Here is a 26280-nt window from a genome sequence, read left to right as displayed (position 1 = left end):
ACAGTTTGAGGAGTTGAGAGTAGTTGTAGCAAAAGCCTAAATATACATAGCCTAAAAAATATACTATCTGGTTCCTGACCCTTTGTTCTAGATCTACCCTAACTTATGAACCATACCATAGCTACAGAGAACTCAGAAGCCGTTGGGTTCTCTTTTGGTAATAAAACATTTTTTGTTTTTGGGGAGGTTTTCTTGAACTGGGAACCGAACTCAGGGCCTTGCTCTTGCCAGGCAGGCACTGTTCTGAGCTATATTCCCGGCATAAAATGTATTTAAAAATTTTTTTCAATGTTAAAATTACCTCTAATTAAGTAATTCAGAACTTTCATACACTTAGAGGTCCAGCGCAGAGGTCTTTAGCCCAGTTGACCCTGACATGGTTGGATATTAGGAGAGGCTTTAACTGCAACTACTGTGTAGTAGCTTCTCTAATCCAAACCTGAGAAACGATGGGAGAGTCAGGTGGGAAGGTTGTTTATAAACTAATTCGGTGGAATTCGCAAAAGGATTTTATTATCGACAGAACTTTTTTTGGTAATTGCTTATGAGATGATTCTTAAGAGTGTCTCTTTTTGAAACATTTGGAAATCTACATTCTAAGTTATTATTTTTCTCTACTTTAGTTTCGGTTGTATAAATGGCTTCTAGGGCCTGCAAAACAGAAGTTCTTTTGCTTCTTGGTGAGGGAGAGTGAGTAGAACTGAAAACTTGCCTAATGTAGTTCAGATAATAGTCTCCTGTCTGATCATATTTAAAAGAGGTTAATTGCTTAGCACATAGTAGATGCTCAAGAAATACTTGATGATTTATTGTATAAATATTGCTTCTTTTAACAGAGTTTACCAACTAGTGTTTTGGGTTTAATAAAGAGTAAAGATGCAAGTTTTAATGTGTTAAATATTAATATTATGTCTGAAGGTCTAAATTTTTTTCAGTAAAAATTTAATATGACAAGATCTTGCAATCTTTTGTATTCTCCTTCCCTTTCTGGCAAATCTCAGTCTGTGTAGTCAAGTTTGAAACCAATAGGGACAGTTGGGAGGATTTGATTTAGTTTGTAAATCCTTAGAAAAGATGATTCCTTTTCTTGGTTAACATAATTAACCTTGGGTCGGGGATTTAGCTCAGTGGTTTCGCCACCTGCTGCACAAGCGCAAGGACCCAAGTTCGATCCCCGGTACCAAAAAAAAAAAAAAGAAACCTAAGTTAATTATGTTTGTCTTTTTTTGGTACCGGGGATCGAACTTGGGTCCTTGTGCTTGCGCAGCAGGTGGCGAAACCACTGAGCTAAATCCCCGACCCAAAGACAAACATAATTAACCTTGTGTTCTTGGTGGTGAATAACTGGCTGGTCTTTTTCAAATCATTTTATAGTTAGTTTTTATGTCTGTGCTATTTAAGACTCAAACCTGTTGACATATATTCTATTGATGATTGACACTTTTTTTTTTTTGTACTGGGGCTCGAACTCGGGACCTTGTGCTTGTGTGGCAGGCGCCAGAACCACTGAGCTAAATCCCCTGCCCTGATTCACACTTTTTTAAAGACAATTATGTTAGTTTACTTTTCAGGGATGTCTTACATAAATATTTTTCAGATATAAAGACAAATGTTCAAAAAGAACATTGAAATCAACTCATAATTACCAAGAATCTTAATTACATGATGGGAAGAATGAATTTTCATTCTAGAGTGTTTTCCATCTCCCCCTTGGTTTTAAAATAAGCTAAGTTTTAAAATAATACAAATTACATTAATACTAGCCTTTTTTTTTTTTTTTTTGAGCCAACCATTTAAAAATTTAAGAATTGTTTCTTTGCTTGTGCTCCTCTCTGCCCCTCACATTTTTCTTTGCTATTAAAAATGGGAAAGTTTGCTGAGAGACGTAAGATGATTTTAGAGGAGCATATCTTCAACCCAATCTAGATGATGAAGCAGTTGCCTACATTTCAATTTACAGTGTATTTTGTAATGTCCCAGTGTTTTTGGAACAACTTTAATGAAGTACAATTTGAAGAAAAGACTCCCATGCTTAATTTTATGTTCTTAGGAATGTGTGCAGGGTTTGGAGATTGGAGGAGATAGCAGTCACTCATTACCTTGTTACCATTGAAACTTTTACCTTTGGTATGGGATTGTTCTTAGAACAAGAGTATATTGGGCTGGGGATTTAGCCCAGTGGTTCTGTCGCCTGCCTCACAAGCGCAAGGACCCGAGTTCAATCTCTGGTACCAAAATAAAAAAAGAGTATATTACTTAGAAAGTATAAACTACTGAGTATCAAAGTGGGAAAGTTCTAACCATGTTATGAGCTTGAACCTCGTGTAAAACATGAAATCTAGATCTGTTTGGCTTTTGGGATTGTAGATCAAAGCATCATTTCATCTATTAAATATGTCTTCAGTAATGCACAAGAAGGAAGTAGAATAAAGACTTTGATATTTACGATCTACCCAATCTTTTGGGTATCCTACTCTTTCTTTTGGGGTTTTTTTTTTTTTTTGGTAGAATGGTTTCAATGCAATACTACGTTTATTAAATTGGAAAGTGTTTACTAAATAACTGACCCTGTGACTCCATGTGTTCTTCAAAGACAGCCTTACTATTGAAATTTACATCAGTTTTGATTCAGTAAGGGTTAGTGTGAGTCCCAGGCACTTTGGTCATTGTGGTATTGGAAGGATAGTCAGCATTTGTTGAGATCTTTCCATATGCCTGCTTAATACAAGCATTATGACCATACTCATTTAATGCTCTCTGCTGCCACAGGAGGTAGGTACTACGATTTTGTTTCACAGATGAAGAACTGTGGATGTTAGCAAGAAAATTTCCAGGCTCACAGAATTCATTCCCTTTTTTTTAAACAAAACTTTGCTTATTTGCAAATTTAGTTTTGATAAGAATTTGGAACTCCATGAATGCAAGTGGATTACTCCTAAATCCCTCACTGATCCTGACTGAGCACTTTTGCTTGTTAGGAGAATTTTTACCCTTGGCTTTGGATTGGCCTTGTGGGAGTCCAGAGTGACCCTGGCTTATCAGCATCCTAAGAGTCATCTGCTTTTTCTTGTAGCATTATTTTTCTATCCTATTAAAAACTATCTTAAGGGCTGGGGATTTAGCTCTGTGGTTCTGGCACCTGCCTCGCTAGTGCAAGGTCCGGAGTTTGATCCCCGGTACCAAAAAACCCCCCAAAAACCCAAAACTATCTTAAATATATGACAGCGTTGACAGATTTGGTCTTTTCTCAGCTATTGTGACACACCAGTGCATTTTTTTGAATAATTTTGGAATGATTCTAATATTATGAATTTTTTTTTGAAATAATGATTTTAGAAGGAAATTTCATATAATGTTCTAGGTCAGTGATGGCACATCTTTCAGAGCATTCAGTGATCCATTGTGACACATGTGCCATAGCTTTGCCTCCACTATGATGGGTAAAAAGTTTATCTTTTCTCTTATAGCAGACTATAAAGCACTGATGTATCATTTCATATGCCAAATTACACTTGTAGCTACCAAAGTGACTAAGTTGGTTATTAATGCATTCCTGTTGTCATTGTTTATCAAAATTATTTACACCAATTTCATTTAAAGGGCAATCCTGCATTGTAACAATAGAGATTGAGAATTTGGATTATAAGTGACAGTATTTTTAAAAAATACCATAATTTCTTTTAAGAAATGAACCAGGCCCAATGGAAGATATTTTACTGATAGAGGAAATCAGTGAGTTATTTAGTTCTCGTGTTAAGACTGGGGAGAAATTTGCAAAATCTATTAAGAAATATCATGCTTTTGATGTTCATTGATAATTGTGACACTCCTTTTCAGTTAGCGCTGTTTAATAGGGGTACAGCAGTATCTTTGGGTAACCAAATAGTTTATTAAGTAGATTTTTGTGTTGTATGTGCTAGACAATATGTGTTGATTACAATCAAGGAGACAAATTAACGTAAAAGCCAAAATACCCTTATATTTACATTTATCTCCAAGTTAGTCACTTTGACTATATCTCTACAAACTGAATTGGAGAGTCACAAAATTCATCTAGAGAAGACCAGGGTTAAAAGTTGTTTTGCAATTATGTTTGATCATGTTGAATCCAGATTGTTATTTACTTAGAGAGGTAAATCACCTGGCTTCAAACTTTGCCCTTCAATGTAGATTATTGAAAAAGATTTATTTTTTCTTTGAGGTATATGTGAAATTTGGGCAATGAGATTATTTCAGTTGTATGTAATTTCAAAAGCGGTAGCATTTTATTTTATTTTATTTTTTGGTACCGGGGACTGAACTCGGGTCCTTGGCGCTTGCAAGGCAGGCAGCATAACCACTAAGCTAAATCCCTGACCCCAGTGGTAGCATTTTATAGTAAATACCAAATAAGGCAGGCAGATATTTTGGGTTTTTCATAATTTTTTCCCTCTGGAGGTTCCATATTTTCTGCACTTCTCAGATAATACAACTAAAGGTGATGTCATCTGTACTGTGTAGGCCTTTGGGTTAGCTGGTCAGAATGAACATATTAGATGAGAAAAGTATGCTATGATCCAGTGCTTTGTTTTCTAAAAATCCTTTAAGATTCTTTCCTATATTTAGTTTTCTTTGAGCTTGAAAACTTTCTTGTATTGAGATTAAGAAACCACAGTGTTTCTGTAATTAAGCTTTCCAGGAATTTTTAATTTTAAGTTTTGTTTTTGCTTTGCATATGTGTGATTTAAAGATGCTAGAGTTAAATATTAAAAATTGACTCTTCACTGCCCCTTTTTTATGGATACGAATGTATCTGACAAGAAAACTTTGTTCCTTTTATGCAGATTTTGATTGGATCTTTGAGAGTTTGTAAATGTGTCTGCATTGCAAGCTTTAATATAGTTGAAAGCTGTTATAGGATAAAAGTTTGGTGTATGGTAGAAGATCTTCAAGGTGGGTGGATGTTCTCTGTTTGAAGGCATAAGATTATTGGCATTCCAACAGCATTTTTTTCTTTTAATTTTTTTTTTTTATCAAGAACCCAGTCAGCTTGAAGAGTCTCAAAAGGACCCTACCAGTGAGAAATCAAGATGGCAGTCCACTATGGGGAATTGAGGAAAATGGATTAATACAAGAGTGCTGTGATAAAATACCACCAAGACAGGGTTCTTTTAACATGGATTCAGTGAAATGAATGAAACCTATCTTAACCAACAAATGGACAGTGGATTTGACTTTGTAAAGACTTGTATCATTTAAACTAGTTTATTTTTGACATTTGGAGAAGATGGCACGTTAACACAGATGGTAGCGTGGATACCTGAATTTTTTTTTTGCATATTTTGATTTGTTTGAATATGACCTCATGGAATGTTAACTTTAATAAAATTTCTAACATTTAAAAAAATTTCAGTTTGGGCCTTGTTCTTTTTCAAATGGAAGTTTCATTAAATATTCAATTATCACCTTAATAACAATTTGGTTCTTACAGTTGCCCAGCAGTATATTCAGTAAAACTGGTAACATGGAAATGATGTGGTGGAATATGTTTTACTTGCTTGATAAAGATTTGTATTTTCTCACAAAGCTATGGGAATTTATCTGTGCTTTGGCATGGCTATTAGTTAAAACATGATTTTTTTCAGGTTTGTTTGAAGTTTTGAATGCATTTCCTTAAATTTCTCTTTGTATTTTCTTGAAACACCTTGCAAATCAGCTTAATCAGTGGGTAGTAATAGTTTTTAATTTAGCATGAGATTTAATGATCTTTTAAAGCAATATGTTTTGTTGCCGTCAAACTCAGGGTGATAATAGCATTTCTCTGAATTATTTTGAGTTGATGGAAATGTTCTCCTTTACTTATGCTTTTTAATGTTATAAATAAAATATTTTGCAATAGAATATTCATTTGAATATTTAGACATGTCTTTTGTTAATGTTGGGGGAAGAATGTTGGATTTATAGGGAAATGTCATTAGGGTATATATAAACTGGCTTAAATCTTTGGTGGGAATGATGGCTATAATGTATTGTATTTACATTTGAAATAGGATTTGTAGCTTGTATTTTCCTTACTGGGAATTTAGAATAATTGAATTACACAGTGCATGCCATGGATTACTACCTATGTTTGAATTTCAATTGCTACACTTTCATTTCTTGCTGATCAACTAATACCATTTTCAGTAGCTATAGTATATTAAAGATGATAGGCTTTATTTTGATAGACCAGATGAATCAATTGATTAATATTTTCCCTTTTTATTGAGAACAAAGAATAGTTCAGCTTAGTTTATTCTTACTTTGTTAGAGATAATCATACTGTGTGATAAATGAAATACACTACTATAGTGTGCACATCCATGGTCAACATATGTGTGGTAGTTTTTGTTACTGACTGATGTTTTGTGGTTGATCTTTATAAATTTAAAAGAGGAATTTTGGAGTTTGATTTGATAGAAAAGTTATCTATATGGAATTTAAACAGTTTTGATTTTATATTCACTAGATTCATCATCTTTGGTTTTGTTGGTTGCAAATCTATAATGGATTGCCTTAGCACGGGAATGACACATTTTTGACAGATTATAATGCGGAGTAAGGAAAGTTGACTGGATTTTAGGGCATGTGAATGAATCTCCATTGGTCTGCATGGGTGCTTGATGAGGACTTTTGAGTAATTGTTTTTGGCTTTATACTTTTTTTGTTTCTGTAGATCTTGAGGTCTTGATCTTTGGGAGAATTTTCCCTGTGACATTACTTTGATAATTTACCATCAGATATGACTTATTGCTAATGATATGTCATTGATGAAATGACTATATAGAGTTTGATTTGAAACATGAGGGAAGGGTTGGGATATGTGTTCTGTTGGTTTTAGAGGTTGAGTTTCTTGACTTTCTGATTTAAAGGTTACTACGGTTGGACTATATGCTTTAGTTCAAAGACCTTTGTTTTGCCTAAATCCGTGTGGAAAGTAAATATAGTATGATTATGAGATCATTTTGGTGGTTTAAGTTTCCAAGGTTACATAATGGGTTAAAGAATTTTGTAAAAGTGAAAAGAAATACTGAGTTTCTTGAAAAAATGGGTTATGTTAACTTTTGCCCTAATGCAACTGAACACTAGGGAGGCGCTCTTGAGTTGTAAAAATTTCCCTTTTCTTCCCATTGGGATGGAAGATTCCCCCCTAAACTTTGTCTTTAGATGATTTTTAGGCAACATAAAGAAAGCAAGCCTTCAATTTACTTTATGAAACAGGTTTTGCTTTTATTTAGAAACTACTTTGCCCATGGGGGGGCTAATTTTTTTAAAGGTTAGTATTTAATCGGGGCTTTAGATTTTCTAAGAATTATCCCTATTTCAAAATGGCTTGATAAAACACTACTTCCTGTCCAGGGAGGAAGTTATTTTAGCTCAAGGACTGAAATATTTAGCAGATCTTTAGACAAAAGGAACAAATTACATTTCTCTCTGGCTTAAAAAGGGTGCTTGAGCCAGAGGGGGTTAAGAAGCCCTTCCCCCTCCCTCTGATGGGGTGGTCTGGAGGGGCAGGGAGGTATGGGGGTGGGGGTCTTTAGGCTCCCTGGGATGGAGGATCTCTTTTTCTTTCTTTTTTTTTTTGGTGGAGATGAAGGGGTGGGTCTATGGTACATCACCTGAGTTGTGGGGTAAATGTAGAGAGTGTCAATCAAAGGCAGAGCTCTCAGAGCTGGGAAGGAGGCTCTAGATGGCGGCTGTGCCTTAGAGAGAGCGCGCTCTGCTCCCTGCCTTCGCCTCACTTTACGCAACTTTCCCTAACTTTCGGGCAGCCTCAGGGGGCCCCCGTAGCCCCCTGCCTCTCCTAGTGACTTACTGGGGTCGATTTGAACCTTTTTAAGGGAGAGAAGCAGCTTTTAGGAGCTTTCTTTTCGTGCCTTGTTGGAAAGAAGCAGCCGTACTGAGAGCCCAGGTCGTTGTTTTTTCCAGCTTAGAAGCCATGGCGCACCTCCATTTTTGTGCGCTCTCTTAATGAGGTTTTTTTTACCCGTCGGGACCCGTTTTAGCATTAATTATTGCTTTATTTTTTGACCAGTTAACATATTTGAGGATTATTTTATTTATTTTTCGTTTTTACCGGAGGATTTTGCCTTTATTTTTAATTATTCTGGATCTGATATTCTGCTACTAGCTAGGACTCTTTGGACATACTACATGGATCAGGTAAGTTCACGATCATTAGTGATAATTTCAAAGATTTATATGTTAACGTTTGCTTTATTTTTTTAAAATATGAGAAATTCCTGGATGACGCAATAAGATACAGATATTGTTATTTGTGTCCACTGTGTTACTTTGAGAAACTTTCCTTATTGATAGTGATGCTGCCACTGTTTGGTTTATCCTTTTTTTTTGTAATAGAAATATTTTGTTTTGCTGCTTTCCGTTGTTGCATTATATTAATTAATATCCTTAACATCGTCAGGACTTTGTTCTTGATACTAAAAATCATCCTTAGAAGCCGGGACCTTACCTTTCTTTCAACTTTTGACAGTAAATACCTGGGCACAGGACTTCAAAGCAAACAGATTCCCCCTCCCCCTTAATATTTAAGAATTAAAAGATGATGAGAAATAAGGACAAAAGCCAAGAGGAGGACAGTTCGCTACACAGCAATGTATCGAGGTATGAGCTATCAACTTTCTTCCTTTTTGTCTTTTTTTGGGGGAAACCTCAGCCTACAGTTGTGTACCTTGACAGACATAGATTGCTGTCTGTGTTATTATAAGTATTTTTCTAATTTGGGTTCGTTTTTAAAAGCATGACCTTGAGATTGCTAATATGCCACACCCTAATTTTTTGGTAGCAATTTATGAAAGTTGAGCTGTTACTTAAGGCCTCTTACAGCAGTCAAAAGGTAAGGTACCTTTATTCAGAGGGGCCTTTCCTATGAACTACAGTTTTTCTGTCAGTAAATTTCAGATTTTAGGTTTTTGTGCTGCAGAAAAATGACCTTGTCGGTTTAGCCATTGCTGCATTGCACCATTTTACATACAAGGCAAATTTTTTCTTTGAAGAATCTCAGACATCCAAACTTGTAACTGAGGGCCATAGAGGAGCCTTGTAGTAGTAAATTATAGTAAATAGACATTTCAGAAAGTTATATGAATGAAAAAATGTACATTTAAAAATGAAATCGCAAAAAAGACCCTTTGATGCCTCTCAGTTTATATTTTTATTGACTCCTTTTCTTTTGATACACTTGACATTTTAGGAAATTTTGATGATTTATCAAAATCTTTACTTGGTTACTGTTCATGAATTTATGAAATCAAAGCTGTAATCACAGAAATCCTGGAAAGCTGTTAATACACTTCTGCTTTGTGTTTTTTACTGTGATTATAAGTGTATATTTTACATTTTAAAATATTTTAAGGTTTGTATTTGTATGCTTATATTGAGATGGTACTTTGTGAATGGCAGCTGTAGTATTTTATCTTCACATTTAGTTGTTGTTCCTTTAAATTTATTGATTTATTTCGACAGAGTCCCCTGGAATGCTTTATCTTCTGAAGCTTACAAATGTACTTTGTTCAAGTCATGATATGTTTCACATTCCTTGGAGTAGTTTATTAGTGACTTAAGTAATAAAGCCTCTAAGATATTTTTGTTGTATGATTTCTGTATCTTAATCTTGAAAGTATGTAAATGCATTTCTTGATGTGTTCTTGTTATAAATCTTAATAAGCATGTGGTTGGTTATGTGATATTTCTTCAGTTTTGATTTTTTAATATTTTATGAAAATATTTGTTAGGCTAATGAATCTGGAAGTTTTGAGTGTAGTTTATTACAAGTGTTGAATTTTGTTTTTGACTAATTTTTTGAGCCTTGCTTTTAAAAATACACTTTCAAGTTCCATTGCAAATTGAGTTGTCAAACAATTTGGGTGTTTTCTGAATTGAATTGCCCAATGTTTACTAGGTTATATATACGACAAAAAACTTCTGTAAATCCTAAACTGATTTTTCTGGAAAGTAACAACAATTTCAAGAAACAGAAAACTCCAGATATATTTCACAAATTATTAAAGATTTAATATTAAAATCATTACTCCTTTGAGTATATGATTTGCATAGTCTCACAAGGGGTTTTGGCTTTCTTATGCGAGGCTTGTGGTTAACTTCATTTTTCAGACTGTGCTCTAACTTAATAGAGCAGTGCTGCTATGTTTTTAGTCTTTTTACTGTTTTAGAAAACTTGAAAGTTGTCATGAATTTGACTACTCACAGTGGAGTGAGTACAGCTGAACAAGAAGCATGTTTTTAATGCCTTTTTGCCAAGTATACTTTGAGTCATATACCTGATGAATGTCCAGGCATACTTGAGACTCCTTGAAGATGGAGTTACTTTTAAATTACTCTCACTCTGAAGTTGCTACATTGTTAATACATGTACATAATTATGACATCACTTCCTTTTAAGATTGTAAAACCTAAAGGATGTTAGTGTTTTAATGTAGTCGATTGTTAACTTCTAGTGAGCTGAAATTGAGGGCTCACACTGTATCAGGTGCTTGGTTTCTGTGTCATCAGTTTTTCTGTATGGATCTAAGTTTTAATGGCACAAAGTGTAGTGTTTAGGGAATACTAAAAATCACCTTGCAGCCTGAGCCTTGCTTTTAAAAAAGGAGTTTGTAGGTCAGGTAAACTTTGGTCTGAGGAGTATTGTAGGAAATACAGTGATGAAAGTTTTAAGAAAAATGCTTTCACGTTTTTGACCTAGTGCTATACTTAAAAGTGGTTATGTAAGTTTGTATTCTTTAGACGTTAATACTCGTCTAATGTTGTTTGTGTATCAGTTAACTATTTTAATATTAAAGTTTACTTTCAAAAGTGATTTTAAAAATTGGGTATTTCTAAATAAAACATTTTTAGTGGACAGCTACATATTATGTCTATATTTGCAGTTTGGTCATAACTTCAGGAATATCAGAGAATGGCAACTAGGGAGAAGCAAATGTGCATGGAACTGTGTACCCGGAGTTCTGTGTTCTAGAACACTGTGCTTGCAATTTAAACAGTTTAATTCATCTCCAAATTGCCTTTGAGCTAGATTTGATAACCTGAGGTGTGGGTAGAGTCCCACGCCTTTCCTGAGCCTTTTAGCCGTTATTCTCAAAGGCTGAAGAGGAGAAGTGGCTTAATGCTGTATTTGTGGATTGGCTCGGGCAGTGTAAGTGGCAGCCATTTTATGACGCTGATAATACTTTAAAAATCGGGAATTTTGAGGAGACTGAAAATAAACGAAACCTGAAATACCAAAACAGTTTTACTCTCCCTCGCTCTTTTTTTCGTGCTGTGGGTCAGAAATAAAGGGCAGTTCGATAGTCAGCACAGACAACAACTCCGTGAGCCCCTGGCATCTTGGTGCACGTCCAGCTCAGTCACAAAATGGCTGTTCCTTTGTGCCGCAGCGCTGACAGACATACTGCATTGCACTGTGTACTCGCCAAACAGCAGGAAGTTGCCGTGCGGAGTTCAAAGGCCGGCCGGCGCCGGCGCAGGCTGCTGATTGGCTGCGCGTGCGCATGGTAACAGCCGGGTCAACAGCGGCGCCTTCAGGCCTTGCCCGCCCAGTGACGTCAGTCGCTACGCCGCGGGGCGGGGGAAACGCAGTGACGCAAGGTCGTGTGCGTGCGCGCGTTGGACTCGTTGGGACTGGAGGGAGGAGCTCTCTGGGGTTTTCCGGAGGGCGCTGTTTTGCTGGATGCCGTGGTTGGCAGTACTCTGCTCTTCCTGCAGCGTCCACACCCTACAGGCTGATTTTCCTTTGCTCATTACTGGGAATAGTTTTCTTTTCAGTACCGGCGTTACTTTTGGAGAGAAAAGGCACGAATCGGAAATTCTCGAGTAGAAAGCCTGCCAGTTTTAAAAGCAGTTTTCGCTTTCCCTTCTCATACCCAGTGGGTTTTTCTTTTTCACTGTTCACTTCCTTGGTCTGTATGAAGAGATTAGTGAGTTTAATTTTTTTACTGTTGATCAAAGTGGTTCCAGTGGGAGGGGCTTACTTTGTTATGAACGTCTTTCTGGGTGTTAATAACCCATGGCTCGTAGAGCAGGGCGAGCTTATTTGAACCTGACCCTGTTTTTTCTCTTTTACGTGGTACCTTACATTTTCTCACTTGCCAGTTGATGGAGAAACTCAGGTCAGTATGTGCTTAGTGCCTAATGTGTAAGATTCTCTCGGTGTAAAAAAAGGTTCACAGTGGAACAGTTGAGTGGAAAAGAGCAATCTCCAGCTGTTCAGTAACTAAAAGGTGACAACAGAGCGTTAGGCGTCCATTCCAATGCAAACTGATGTCAGCAGACAGTTTTGAAGGTTAAATGGCCCTCGCTGGAGACCGAGTGGCCCCCGGAGCCTTGGCGGAGTGGGGAGTGGATCCCGTGGCTGAGTCAGGGGAACTTCGGCGCCGCCACCTGACCCCGCCCGCTGTGCGGGTGCCGCCTCACTGGGAGACTCTGGCCGGGTTCTAGGTTTTAAGAGTCATAGTTTACCAACGATGCCTTCGTAATTAAGCCACAAATCACGAATTTAAGGACAAAGGAAAGCCTCTGGATCTCTGTGCTGGTTACTGGCAATTGTTTTCTTGCTTGGTTCGAGAATGTTTTAGCTGTAACCTAACCAAGCTGTAGTGTAATAGGCCCTAGTTCACACTTAAGCTATTAGTAAAAGTTGAGTAAAATATCTTTAAAAGATGTGGACTTGGGCTGGGGATTTAGCTCAGTGGCTTCGCCGCCTGCCTTGCAAGCTCAAGGACCCGAGTTCGATCCCTGGTGCCAAAAAAAACCCCCAAAAAGGTGGACTTTTTGAATGTAGGCAGAGATGCTTTCTTGGACATATCTCAAATTTCTGAGTGAGTGTGTGAAAGGTAGTAGTCACTGTAATAGTGGGTTTTGTTAATTCTCACAATATAGGTTCACTGAGAAAATTTTTGGAAAATTTTGCAGAGTAGCTGAAAAGCTAGAGTTTCACTTTGTTACAGGCAAGTTTTACACCGAAGATTAAGTGATCTAAAAAAAAAAACTATGCTTAAATGTATATTCTGTATGAATTATGTAACATCCATTGAGACTTGCATTTTAAAACTTTGATGACTATTAATCGTGCTTTCTAACATTTTAGAGTTATTTTCCAGGGTTTCTAATCCTTTCTGTGTCTTAACTGAATTCTATTTTTACTTAAATTTTTAGTTTTTGCTAAATGCCCTTAAGTTCCCAAATGTGGGATAGAATTTAGTAGTCAGCTTTGCTGACTTAGAGGATATAAATTGTTCTAACCTATGGAAGATAATTTATCACAGATTTCATGACAGGAGTTAAAATGTATATCAGATCGAGCAGTTTTTATATGCACTGTTTGCAACCCATGTAGAGCCAATTAACTTTTTTTTTTTTTAAAAACACTTTTTAAAGGTTTGTTTATTGACCCTTCCCGCTTTTTTTGGAGGGGGCGTACTGGGGATCGAACTTGGGTCCTTGCGCTAGCGCCGCGAAACCACTGAGCTAAATCCCCAGCCCTTCCGCTTTTTTTTTTTTTAAGCTTTTGAGAATGGCATAAAGCAACCGAAAAAGTGTTGACTAATCTTTTTGTATGTGAATTGTTGTTTAAGTTTCCAGTTGTTACCTTGCTCTTCCATGATTAGCATCTTTTGTGAAGATTAAGGCAGCAAGGGCAGTGGGTGTAGCTCAGTGGCACCTTGCCTGTCTGGCAAGTGCAAGGTCCTGAGTTTGATTCCTGGTACAGGGGGAGGGGAGAGATGAAGTCAGCAGAGGAAGGGGGGCAAACAGTGTTAAGGAGTTTCGTTAAATGGTAAAGTTGTAGCAGTTAGTGCTTTGAGGCTTATGGAGGTTGAATTTTACTTGAAATTCAGTTGTTTTTTTTTTTGGTACCGGGGATCAAACTCGGGTCCTTGCACTTGCGCAGCAGGCGGCAAAACCACTAAGCTAAATCCCCGGCCCTGAAATTCAGTTTTTATAACTAGTTTATTGTTGTGCTCCCTTCCCTCATATAGAACTCCTGTAGCCACCTGAGATTTCTACACTTCATTTTCCCCTTCAACTACAGTACAGTGAGCACCTTTGGAAGATGAAAATCGAGTAATTGCTCTTTACGAGATCTAGTAAATTTTTTTTCTGGCTGCAAACCATTATTAAGATCTTACTAGCTTTTTCCTAACAACTTCAGAACTCAGTTGGCTTCCTTGAAAGGGATGTTACTTTAAGCAAAGGAACTATTTTTAAACAATCACCTAAGAGTTATATTTTGTATACAGGTAAAAATAACTTAGCTTGCTATCTTGGATGCTTGTCATTTTAGTTGGGTAATTCCCTCCTGCACTTTACCTTGGCTGGCACCCTCCCCAGAGTTGTCAATTACTGTTTTAGAACTATAGGGTTATTAGTGTAAAGCCAGAATAGTCTGGGTTAACCCAGTCATATGCCCAGCGTCTGTTTTATATCAGTAATTTAGCACAATGCTGGATACTCTGCTTCTGTGTCTTGTTACCACCTTTCCCTCAGCCTAGACTTTAATCGATTAGGCTAGAGGGCTGGGAAGATGGAACAGGCTTTTCTAAGTGTTATAAAGAATCTACTTGTCAAAAATAGGCTTTTGAAAGGAAAGTTTGTTTCAGTTAACAGGGACTAAAATCAGGGGATTCTAGCAACAAGCTGGGAAAAGCCCAGTTTATCACATCCATGAGTGGATGGGCTGACACTGGGAGAGAGGTAGCGGCTAACTGGGAAAGGAATTAGTCTTATATAGATATTGGGGAAGGGGCTATAATCATAAGGAATGTTTATGACTTGGATGTCCGAGGATGGTCTGCTCAGGTGTATAGACAATTACTGGACTGTTCATCGTCAGAGGGTTGCATATTTTGTTTTGAGTTCATTTGCCCTGTTTATCGAGAAGCTGCTGCTGTTTGCTGAAAGCAGCTTGTTTGCTTTGACCTATTTGTGAAGGACTCACTTAAGTCAGGCCTGACACTGAGAAGCTCTTGCTTTGGATACATTTAGGTCCAGATTATAAAGTGAGGGATAAGGCCTTTCTTTATGAAATAAATGGAGAACCTAGGGGTGTGGAAGTGAATCCTGTTCACTTTCTGAAAGTTTCAATGTAGCATTTTATTTTTAACATGTTTAGTTATGGGTCACCTTGTTTTGGTGTTCTAAATATCTTCCTGGCTTTATTTCATAGTAACTATTTCAGCTCGCTTCAGTGGAGTGCTGGTAGTTGGGCGAAAATACTGTATCTGTTTCTTAAGGGAGAGAATGTTGCAGAAGATTCACGGCTAAGGCAGCATTGTGAGGGCGGCCCTGATTTTAATACTTTGGGAGAGCTGTGTACCTAGCTGCTAGGAGTTCATTTTTTACTGCAATACTCAAACATTTTTTTTCCTTCTTGAGGCCAATGAAATACTCATTGTTGGGTTTGAAATTTTCTCAAAATTAAAATGTAAATAATGTCATGTTTGAGAATTAAAATAATGGCTCTGAAGTACTTAGCAGAAAGCTGGTGACACTGAAGGTGCTCAGTAAATGTAAGCTATTATAGTGTTTTATTTTCATTGCTTCATGTTACTTTCCTGCTTTTCCTCTTTCTCTCTCTACTTTCTTTTTTTTTTTGAGACAAGGTCTCCCTATGTAGTTCAGGATGGCCTTGAATTCACTATGTAGCTCAGGCTGGCCTCGAACTTATGATAGTCTTCCTGTCTGAGCCTCCTGAGTGCTAGGATCACAGGTGTGCACCACCTTGCAGGCTCCTGCTTTTCCTAAATGCTTCCAGAGCAGGTTGTGCCTGAGGGCTCTTGTCTGTTGGGGAGAGGTTTATGAGAATTTTAGGAAGCAAGTCTTTTTTTAGTTAGAACCTGCAGTATGTTTTATAATGAATCCTCTCCTAGAATTTTTTCTTAGAAGAGCCAGACTTTGCGAGAGCGTAGGATTTTTTCTGGACTCTTAACACCCTGTGATGAGCCACAGTGCTGCTCCTGGCAGCGACTGGTGCCCCCCCCCCCCCCATAGATACTTGATTGAGCTCAGTGCCTTACGTGCAGTTCTGTTGGAGCTGTAGTCCTCAAGCTTTACATTTTTGGTTTCCTCCACTTCCACCCTTTTTTTGTGTGTGTAGGCTTATGGGTTGAGGTCATTTTTTTGGTTTATGTTTCAGATCTTGGACAGCTTTAAAAAATAACCAATGTCCAGGCCTGTCTTCAGGGTTTAACTTTTAGAACTTAGGCATGTGTTTCAAATTTGCAGCTATTTCCATATATGTGCAGTGTGTCCATGTGTTCTGAATCTTATGATGGAGCACTTTTTGATTCGTACTCTTTTCTAATAACCCTTGGTCTTCCCAGTGGCCATCCCGTCTTTTTTGTGCCCTTTAAGGGCATTTTAATGAGTTGGGAAATAAAGGTGAAGTGGCATTCTGAGAAGGGAGTTGTAAGTGTGACAGAAGAGGAGTATTTGCATTAAATGTCATGCCAGACCAGATCCCACTGTAGGCCCACCCATAGAGTGTGTGTGCTCTTGAGATTCTAGAGTGACTTCCTTTCCAGACTTCTGTTCTGGACCCCCTTTCCCACTGCCTTCTAGAGGTAACTGTCTGAAATGGAGGCTGCAGCAGTGGCCATGGGCTATTGTGGAGGGGTTGTTTAGAAGAGGTGGTTGACCCCAGTGGTAGGCTGTGAATTGTAACCTCCACTTAACTAAGACAATAGTGCATATTAACTTCAGGATATCTCACTTGTACTGATTATTTCTCAGGCCAGTAGTGTCTTTCATTTTGGATTTTTTTAGAACATGAAGGAAAATTTTATGCTGTGAACATTTTTTAGAAAAATAACAGTAGGTTTAGATTTACTTAGTGCTTATTCTGTGTCAGGCACTGTCTGAAGAGTTAAACATGTGTTTAACTTAATGTGGGGGTCAGTGTAGCAAGAACCTTAGAAATACTTTAAGGTTGGCAAACAGCCCCCCAGATTCTCAGTTTTCTTTCTTTGGACACCTGTGAGTGCTTTTCGGTCATGCTCAGCTGTTTTGTATCCATACCATGCTTTTTCTTTTTTTTTTTTTTGGTACTGGGGATGGAGCTCGGGACCTTGCGCTTGCAGAGCAGGCAGCAGAACCACTGAGGTAAATCCCCAGCCCGTATCCATACCATTCTTGTTCTTCAGTTGTATGCTTACCAAAGATTAAAAAATACAAATATCAAGTCAATAGATGAAATGATTGCAAGAGATTGTCTGGTGAAAACTAAGTTGATGCTTGGGAAGACTCAATAGTAGGCAGCATTCATAGTTCTACTCAGAAACTAGAACGTGTGCTGAGTCCTTTACGTGCGTTAATCTGTGTAATCCTCAGCTTTACGAGGCTGTATGGTTATCATCCCTGTTTTAATAGATGAGAATGAACCGCGGAGAGGAGTAAGTGGTAGACTACAGCTCAAACCCGGGAAGTTTGATTCAAAGACTGCTCAAGCATCTTGTGAACAGTTGCTGTCATATTTGTTGGGTAAGAGGAAACTATGTAGGAGATTGGCGAAAATAGTGAAAATCTTGAATCATCTCTGCTATACTCTGCTTCTTTTAAAATAAAAAACTTGGACCGGGGATTTAGCTCAGTGGTTCCACTGCCTTCCTCGCAAGCATGACATCCCGAGTTCGATCCCCGGTACCAAAAGAAAATAAAAAACTTGTGCTTTTTTTTTTTGGTACTGGGGATTGGGGATTGAACTTGGGACCTTGCACTTTCGTGGCAGGTGGCAGAACCACTGAGCTAAATCCCTGGCCCAAAGCTTTACATTTTAAAGAAACAACAAACTCATAAGCACAGTGCTTTGTGGGTATGATTGATGCCAGAAACATAACACTACTCAAAAGGCCATGATTTTACCTCAGAAGGTTCAACTAACAATGCAGCTGCTGAAGAGATTCCTCTGGGGGTAGTTTAAGGAGTGAGGAAAGGTGGAGCTCAGAAGAAGTTGGCCCTCGGGCACTTGGACTTGTGCTGTATCCATGCACTTGGGATTTGGCCACAGTTTATGAGCATTCCACATACGTTTTGCATGAGAAAATGAGCATTTTGGAGTTAGAAAAATAGGCCTTCATGGTCGATGAGCTTTTACAAGTTGTGCATTAGATGAGGGGAAGTGTTAGAAGGTCAGGGTGGGTTCTGTAGGTCTAGCTTCTAGGGAACTAGTTGAGTGTGGTGGATGCTCAGAATCTTAAATGATCAGTGTGAGTTAGAAGAAATATGTGGCTGCTGAATGGTAATTAGGTTTTTTGAAGCAAAACCTTCCTGGTATATTTAAGATATACATGATGATGATGACAGCTGAATGGTAACTTTGAAGGAAGGGAGTGATGGGTCACATTCTTGTAGTGCTGTCTTGCTTTCAGAAATGCACACTCTCAATTTATTTAGCCTTATGTGGATACTTAAGCTTCAGATTTAATTACTAACAGGCATCACCAGGGTCATTTGCTAATCGTATTCCCACATACTTTTTGATTGGAAATTCTAAATTTCCTCCTCCTGGGGTTGTGCCCAGGATTCTTGTACTGAGACAGGTTTGGGAAAACAATCTAGTGGAAGAGTTTCTTTCAATTTTTTTTTTTTAACTGTGGGATTTTAGACGGGCCCCTTTGAGCCAGTTTCTACGTATTTTAAATACACATAAGGCCATTACTGTTGTCTCTTTGGGAAATTAGTTAGAATTATGCCAAGTAATGCTTCTTAGGCAGTGGTTTTCAGCTAGTGGCAGTTTCGTGCTCCTCTCCCAGAGGACATTTTGCATTTTCTAGAGATACGCTTGGTTGGCTCTGCTAGGGGCAAGGGTACTGGAAAAGATACTGCTGCTCATTGTCCTGCAACCGTAGGCGAGCTCCCGCTCTAGCCCAAAGCCTTAGTCACGCCACAGTTCAGAAACCTGTCTAAAACTGTAGCTCAGGCTGGCCTCGAACTTTGGCGATCCTCCTGCCTCAGCCTGCGATTACAGGTGTGTGCCACCAAACCTGACCTCATATTTAATACTGGGATTGATAGGTCTTTCCATCTCTTTTGAACTTTGAGGTTGCTGTATACACCATCTATCTTACAAAAGAACAAAAATTACAGCTTGTAAGTTAGCTAATAAGGAAGTACAACACTGATAGGGCTGAAAGAGAACGCCTGGTCATATTAGTCATTTATTCTTACTGTTCTAAATGGAAATACTTTATTGATGGTTAATTATACCTGTGTTAATGAATGCTAAGGAGAACTTTTCCTCTTGGAACTGCTTTTCACAGCTTGGTAAAAGTGGTTTTTACCCAAGTGGTATGCTTGCTTTGTCTTTAGTATATAATGTGTCAGATCCTGATTAGATATGTATTTGCAAAACAGCTTGTCCAGCCTTACCCAGGCTCCTTGATGATACATAGACCTGGGTGCCAGGCTTTGGGTGGTTCATGAACCCTTTAGTGTGACTCAGATGTTAATTGCCTGTTGGGGAGCGGAACTAGCATGATAAAGCCGAAAGTGACTTCTGCCCGGCTCCAGTTGAGAAATTTAGAAACATGCTTATTAAAGACAGGTGTTAAAAAAAAAAAAAAAAAGACAGGTTTTTCTTTTTTCTATCTAATTTCCTGATGGATTTAGCCTTTTTTTTTCTTTTGGTACTGGGGATCGAACTCGGGTCCTTGTGCTTGTGCAGCAGGTGGCGAAACCACTGAGCTAACCGCCCCCCCGTCCCCCCAAAATTTTTTTGAGACAGGGTTTCGCTGTGTAGTTCAGGCTGGCCTTGAACTCACTGTGTAGCCCAGGCTGGCTTCAAATTTGCAGCGATCCTCCTTCCTCAGCCTTCTGAGTGCTGGGGTCATAAGTGCGCACCACCACGCCTGGCTTTACTCTATGAAATTTTAAGTACAATTTGGTTTTTTTTTATATTTGTGCCTTTTTCTGGTGCCAAGAGACAAATTTCCACAAATTTAAAGATGTAATTGAATTTTTTTTTTTTTTGGTACTGGGTATTGAACTTGGGACCTTGCGCTTGCAAGGCAGGTGCCGGAACCACTGAGTTAAATCCCCGGCTGTAAATGGATTTTATTAATAAGTTGGATGGCACTCCATGTATAAAAATAGGAAGGTACTCTTTTGAGCTCGGCAGAATAGTGGTTTTTATAAGGTAACTTGAGTAGGAACAAGGAAACAACAGTAACAAAAAGTAGATTGGGTAACATCCGCTTCCAGTTGCTTTTCTTGGTAAGGGACAGAGTAGAGGGGACTTACTTATACTAGCTAAAAATCGGTTAGTTTGAGGGTTTGGGTATTATTTCTCTCCTGAAGGTGAGATAAACAATTTACAAGTTTAGCATGAATGACCCCTTTTTGCTTTAGTTTCTTGGAGCCTAATGCAGGTGCTCAATCCAGATCGATGTTCTCTGGTAAATAAACAATGAAAAGGGGGTCCATACAGAGATGCCATTTTTCAGAGTAACTTCCAGAAGAACAGTTAAATCCTAGGAAGAGACCCATTCTGTGCTGCTAAAAATACTTTCCTTTTTTGAAATCAGGGAGAATTGAGCAAAGTTCCTAGAATAAAATTAAAGGCCGGGGATTTAGCCCAGTGGTTTCCTCACCTGCTATGCAAGCGCAAAGACCCAAGTTCCATCCTCGGTACCAAAAAAAAAAAAAAGTAGAATAAAATTGAAGTTCTAGTAATAGTATTAGACATAATTACCATCCTGTCTAACCCTTCTCACTACTGTCATGTTTGTGAACTTGGCATTTAAAAATGTACAGAATTCATGTAATAATTTTGTTAAAAAATGTAGTTGTTTTGAAATTCGCATATTGATTTTTATAGATGTAACTCAGCCCTAATTAACTGCTGCGTTTGTGTAGTTGGATATTTCATGTTTTACGTTTCCATATATGGATATACAGTGGTACCTCAGTTCATGAACGCTTTTGTTTGTGAACAATTTAATTCACAAGCACAAACATTTTGCTTGGCAAATGTTTGCTTTGCTTTTGTTTGCAAACTACATTTAGTGATAAACACAATCTCGGCCATCTTTCCTACACAAGCGTGAACATCTTTTCCAAAATTTAGAACAAATTAAGTTTGAACCGAGGAACCACTGTATAGATTATTATTGTTATTATTTTGCCTTTTATGAGCAGAACTCTGAACATTCTTGTTACTGTTGACCAAACAAACAGGTTTGATTTCCCTAGATTATGTACCTACACATTGAATTTCAGGATTCATATGGATATCTTAAGGGCTACTGGTTAAAACTTTCACTCTCCAAATCCTCTACTGATTAATGATTTTTAATTGTAAAAATGGTTATTACTGGGCCCGGGGATTTAGCTCAGTGGTTCTGCCGCCTGCCTTGGAAGTGTAAGGACCTGAGTTCAATCCCCGGTACGAAAAAAAGAAACAAAAACAAAACAAAACAAACGGTATTACTACTGTTTTCCTTATTTTCTTACATCTTTTAATATTTGACTTAATTTCTGCAAAGAAAATATGTAAAATAATCTTGTAATACACATTTCCCAAACAGCAAGGCTTATCTTAAATTTATTGGCCATTTCATTTCCTTTTCTGTAGTTGCATATTCATTTTCTTTGCCTAGTTTAGATTTTCAATATGTAATTCTTAATATGTTGTTTATATATTTTTTCTTAGATATACAAATTCCTTTTCCCAATCTGTTTTTTTTTGGGGGGGGGTACCAGGGATCAGACTTGGATCCTTGCGCTTGCTGGGCAGGTGGTGGAACCACTGAGCTAAATCTCTGGTCCACAATCTGTTTCTTTTAACCTTGTTTATAATATTCAGACTCTTAGGATTTCAACTAGGGGTGAAGAGCTTAAGGACAGTTTAAGAACTACTCCAGATTTCTTTACCACTAAGAAATTTGCTATTTAATAATAGCCTTTCCATCCTCTTAAGGTATAGAAGTGGCTAGGAAGAATAGTTATGCATGGGCTTGGGTTGATTCAATAATCTGTTCAACTAGAAAATGTGTGACAAGTGCAGCAAGACCACATAGAGTATATTTCAGACTGTGTGTGGAGTAACATCTTGTGCACACACTTGGGCTTTGTCTTCTTTAGAAGGTTACTGTAAGGATTAGGAGACTTTTTGCATATGCTCAACACATAAGTGCTCCAAAATTTTTAGCTGTTCTATCATCAGTAGAAGCTTAGTCTGGAAATAAGTTCTATGGAGTTCCATTGTAGATTGGTTTCTACTAACAACCAAGCCCTGCCAAGCAGTTCAGCCATTTTGCAAGTTAAGAAAATACACACAATTTAAGCAGTGAAATGGCTGCTCTTAGGCAGAGAACCCACAAGCTTCCTCTTTTGATTGCAATGTTGCTGTGCTGCCCTCCTGTGGCTATGTGGGAAATGGCGATTAAAAATTTTAAAAGTGGAACAACAGCATTTAATGCTGCTTGCTTCAAAGTTCACTTGTAAGAAGTAATCATTCCATGTTTATAAAACTATGTCATAAAGGATGTTGAAGGTATGCCAAATCCTTTTTACCCACAAGTGAAGCAATAAGCTTTATTCTTAAAAGCATTTATTTTCTAATGGAATCTAAAATCCCAGTTTTGGCTTGAGTTCCTTTTGTGTATATGTGTGTTGCATTATCTGTGTGGTAGTTATTTGTTCAATCAAAATTATAAAACTTGTTTGCAACTTAGATTTTGAGTAATTTCAGATAAACTTGTTTATTATGAGAATTTTGTGTATGGGTTGGATAGTCATTTCTGAGGGTTTCATTTTTAATTGCCTTTCATAACTATTAAGCCATTGCAGATTGGGTAATTTTATTATTTTCTTATTCAGGTGAGAGCTTAAAGGATTTTTCACTCACAAATTGAATTTGAAACTCTTTTCAATTAGAGTCTTCAGGGCCTTTTTTTTTTTTTTCCCTGCGCCAAGGTCTCCCTGTGTAGTTCAGACTGGGCTTGAACTCACTATGTAGCTCAGGCTGGTCTAGAACTTGTGATCCTGCCTCAGCCTCTTGACTGCTGAGATCACAGGTGTGTGCCACCGTGCCCACTGTGGGTTTTTTTTTTTTTTTTTTTTTGGTACTGGGGATTGAACTTGGGACCTTGTGCTTGAGAGGCAGGTGGCAGAACCACTGAGCTAAATCCTCGGCCCCACAGCCTCCTACTTTTAAATTATCCTGAAACCCACAGTTTAGTACTAGTGGTATTTGGTATTATAATTAGGTATTGATAATATCTGTCTAATCTTTCAAGAATGTCTTATCCCTTGAAGGAATAGTGTCAGTGCCCTGAAGATAGAGGTATTGTCAATGTTTTATTTTTTAAAAATCATTTCCCATGTCACCATTTGGAAACATGTCCTTATGTATGAAAGTTAAGTAATGGCTTTATTAAGGTCAAATTTGTTTCATATTCAACTTGTATCCCAAAACAATTTTTTTTTTGGTACTGGGGATCAAACTCGGGTCCTTGAGCTTGCAGAGCAGGCAGTGGAACCACTGAGCTAAATCCCCAGCCCCAAAAACAATTTTTTAAAAATTTGTATTTGTATTACTCCATGTGTTCGGTACATAATGATTGTATTCATCATGAGGAGTTGGTCCGTGCATATAACACATCTTAATTCTTTTCATTTCCCCCTTCCCCTCCTTCCAAAAATAATGTTTAAAAGTCTTAGCCTCATTCACCTCTTTAGTTCATTTGAGTGTGTTGTTTCCCTTGCCTTGTGTTCTACTCTTTTGGATTGGTTTATTTTGAACAGTGAATGAGCTTAGTCATTAAAATATGTGAGATATGTAATGAACAGCTGTGCATTCAACACTAAGCCTCAGTCATAAAATGTCAGGAATGTCATTCATCTTGAACACCTGCTTTCCTCAGCCCCAGAGGGATTTGATGTGTATCTTTTTTTGGGTTTGATTTTCATATATTTTTCAAATTACACAAATAAATGCATGGATTCTAAAAGTGTACTTCAGATTATCCATCCAACAGTATACCACTATTTTTAGTTGGCCGATTGAGCCGCACCTAGAGTTAGGTGTAGTGATGTACACCTATAATCTCAGCAGAGGCAGGATTGAAAGTCTGGAGGCCGGCCTTGGCAGTTTAAGTCCCACCCCCATCAAAAGCTCAGTGGTTGTGCGCATTTAGATCGCAAGCTGCAAGAAAACAAGCTACCTACACATGTAAATAGGCGCTAATAGGACCAACTGCGGTTCCTACCTAAAAGCTATGCATTGCTAAATTTCTAGTAGTCCCTCCTTCACAGAACCTCAGAAACACACAGCTGCGGAAGAAGGTAGGCACACAGGTATAGTTTTGCTGGTATAATAAACAATTTGGGCCAAGGATTTAGCTCAGTGGTTCCGCCGCCTGCCTTGCAAGCACAAGGTCCCAAGTTTGATCCCCGGTACCAAAAAAAAAAAAAAAAAAAGCCGGAGTAAGCAATTTGGAAATAATCTGCTTAGAAATGTGGAAATGTGTCAGGGATCGTAGCTTATTGGTAAGGACAAGCTTATTGGTCAAGCGGACAATTTGAAAGTAACCTGAGTGTGTCCATTAGTGAGGAATGCTCATAAGATGCATGGTCTGTGGGCTGGAGATTGAGCTCAGTGGTTTCGCTGCCTGCTGCGCAAGTGCAAGGACCCGAGTTCGATCCCCGGTACCAAAAACACACAAAAAAGAAGATACATGTTTGTAGGGAACAGGGGAAGGGGATATTACCACAACTTCTGCAGTAAGTCCTAGTCTCCTGCGAGCCGAAGCAGCACAGGGCGAATTACAGGAAAGGTAGAAAACTGAGAAGAAGCTGAGCTTTAGGTCTGATCAGTGCTGTTCTGGGCAGCAAAGACAAAAGCCCCCTAGCTTGCAGCACTTTTTATTCAGTACCTGGGGAAACAGATATAACAAGTGAAAATGCAGAGTTCAGTACTTTGCATTGGGATAAACAAGGTGTAAAAAGACTGGGGGGCAGTGGAAATCTGAGAACAATGAGGAACTGTGCAGATGAAGATTTGGTTCCTTTCTGGCGACTTCCACAGGTGTGGTCTTGTCCTGGAGCATTACAGCATCCGGGGATCACTGAGGTCTCAGTTGTGACCCGGAGGCCAAAATGCAATTATGTCTGGAATGTCGTAGCTGGTCTAGGCAGGAGAACTAGGCCTACTCAAATGATTTTTCCCTAGAATTATATAGCATTGCTCCCAACACATGTTCTGCTCTGTCCCGAGGGAGTAAGGTGTGCTGCCTCCAGCCAGCGTGACTTGGGTGATTCCAGTTAGCAGTTCTAGTTAGCTGTCTTTAGTGGCTTTTGGGCTTAGTTGAAGACTTTCTCTTGTTAGAGTGTTTCTTTGTTTTGTTTTTTAAAAATTCTTTTATTGGGACATTTTAGGTATACAATACGTTTACATTTATCATTGGGTGGTTGTATCTATACATGATGTATCTTGGTTCTTATTTGTTAGAGTGTTTTTTATTCCGTGGGGTATACCCCATGGAGCCCACTGTGGTCCCATGACAATTTAGTCGGTCGTAATTGCCAAAACATGATTCTACCCTTAGACTCTTTCTGGAGTTAAGTATTATATAGTAGCTGGAAAACTAAGCAGATTGCATAGTCTAGCAAACTTAGTAAACCTCCCTTCTCTACTATACTAGGTGCAAGGAATATTGAAGAAGATGGACTTAGTGCCTGAATTTATTGGGAAGGTCACCAAGTGACCAAATTATTTTTATGGAATGGGACAGATGGGAGGCGAGGCCGTGGAGGAGATGTGGACAGTTGGGGCTGTGGAGTCGCTTTCCCAGGCCGGCTTGCATGTTCTCGGTAAAACCAAGGAGCTCTGATGGAACCTGGGAGTGAATGCGGACTCCAGATGAGGCTGCTTGTTTTCACTTCTCCGTGGAAGGAACCCTGAGCAAGGTCAGCAGATAGGCACAGAGCTGAGGATAGGAGGGCACAGAGGATATTCTCCTGGCTGTTATGGAAGGTCTCAAGAGTTAGAGATGTTTGGCCTGCTGCATAGCGGTGGGTGCAGAAGCAGGGCTTGTTCTGTGCTCAGCTCGTGGCTCCAGGTGGCTGGGGTGCAGGGTGTGAGGCGGGGGGTGGCTGGTTGAGGGCACAGCCTGGAGGAGCTGGTGGGAGGAAGCCGCTTTGACAGGGCAAGCTGAAGTGGGATTCGAGCAGGCCTTGCCTTCTTAGCCCTAAAGCCCTGTAGCGCTCTGCTGCCTTTGCTCTGTAAATGCA

The 26280-nt window shown here is 38.6% G+C and overlaps 1 protein-coding gene across 7 annotated transcripts in view; it reads left to right on the top strand.

The window, feature by feature from the left end:
- Chd2 (chromodomain helicase DNA binding protein 2) overlaps positions 1–26280 on the top strand; it is a 145517-nt gene that overhangs the window by 9311 nt on the left and 109926 nt on the right. The window contains exons 1-2 of one of the 7 annotated variants that reach the window (XM_087188350.1): positions 7548–8181; positions 8513–8643. The exons of 1 other annotated variant lie outside the window; for it this stretch is intronic. In XM_087188350.1, coding sequence (XP_087044476.1) covers positions 8582–8643 — 62 coding nt within the window. In that variant the 5' untranslated portion in view covers positions 7548–8181; positions 8513–8581. Of the gene's footprint in view, positions 1–7547; positions 8182–8512; positions 17530–26280 lie in introns of those variants that run through there. 5 more of the 7 variants (XM_004852719.4, XM_087188347.1, XM_087188346.1 and 2 more) reach the window with 5 other exon arrangements.

Source organism: Heterocephalus glaber, unplaced genomic scaffold (assembly GCF_053883595.1).
Source record: "Heterocephalus glaber isolate CG9 unplaced genomic scaffold, H.glaber_assembly_v1.0 deba00001531, whole genome shotgun sequence".
Lineage (NCBI taxonomy): Eukaryota > Metazoa > Chordata > Mammalia > Rodentia > Bathyergidae > Heterocephalus > Heterocephalus glaber.
This window is presented reverse-complemented; position numbering and strand designations above follow the sequence as displayed.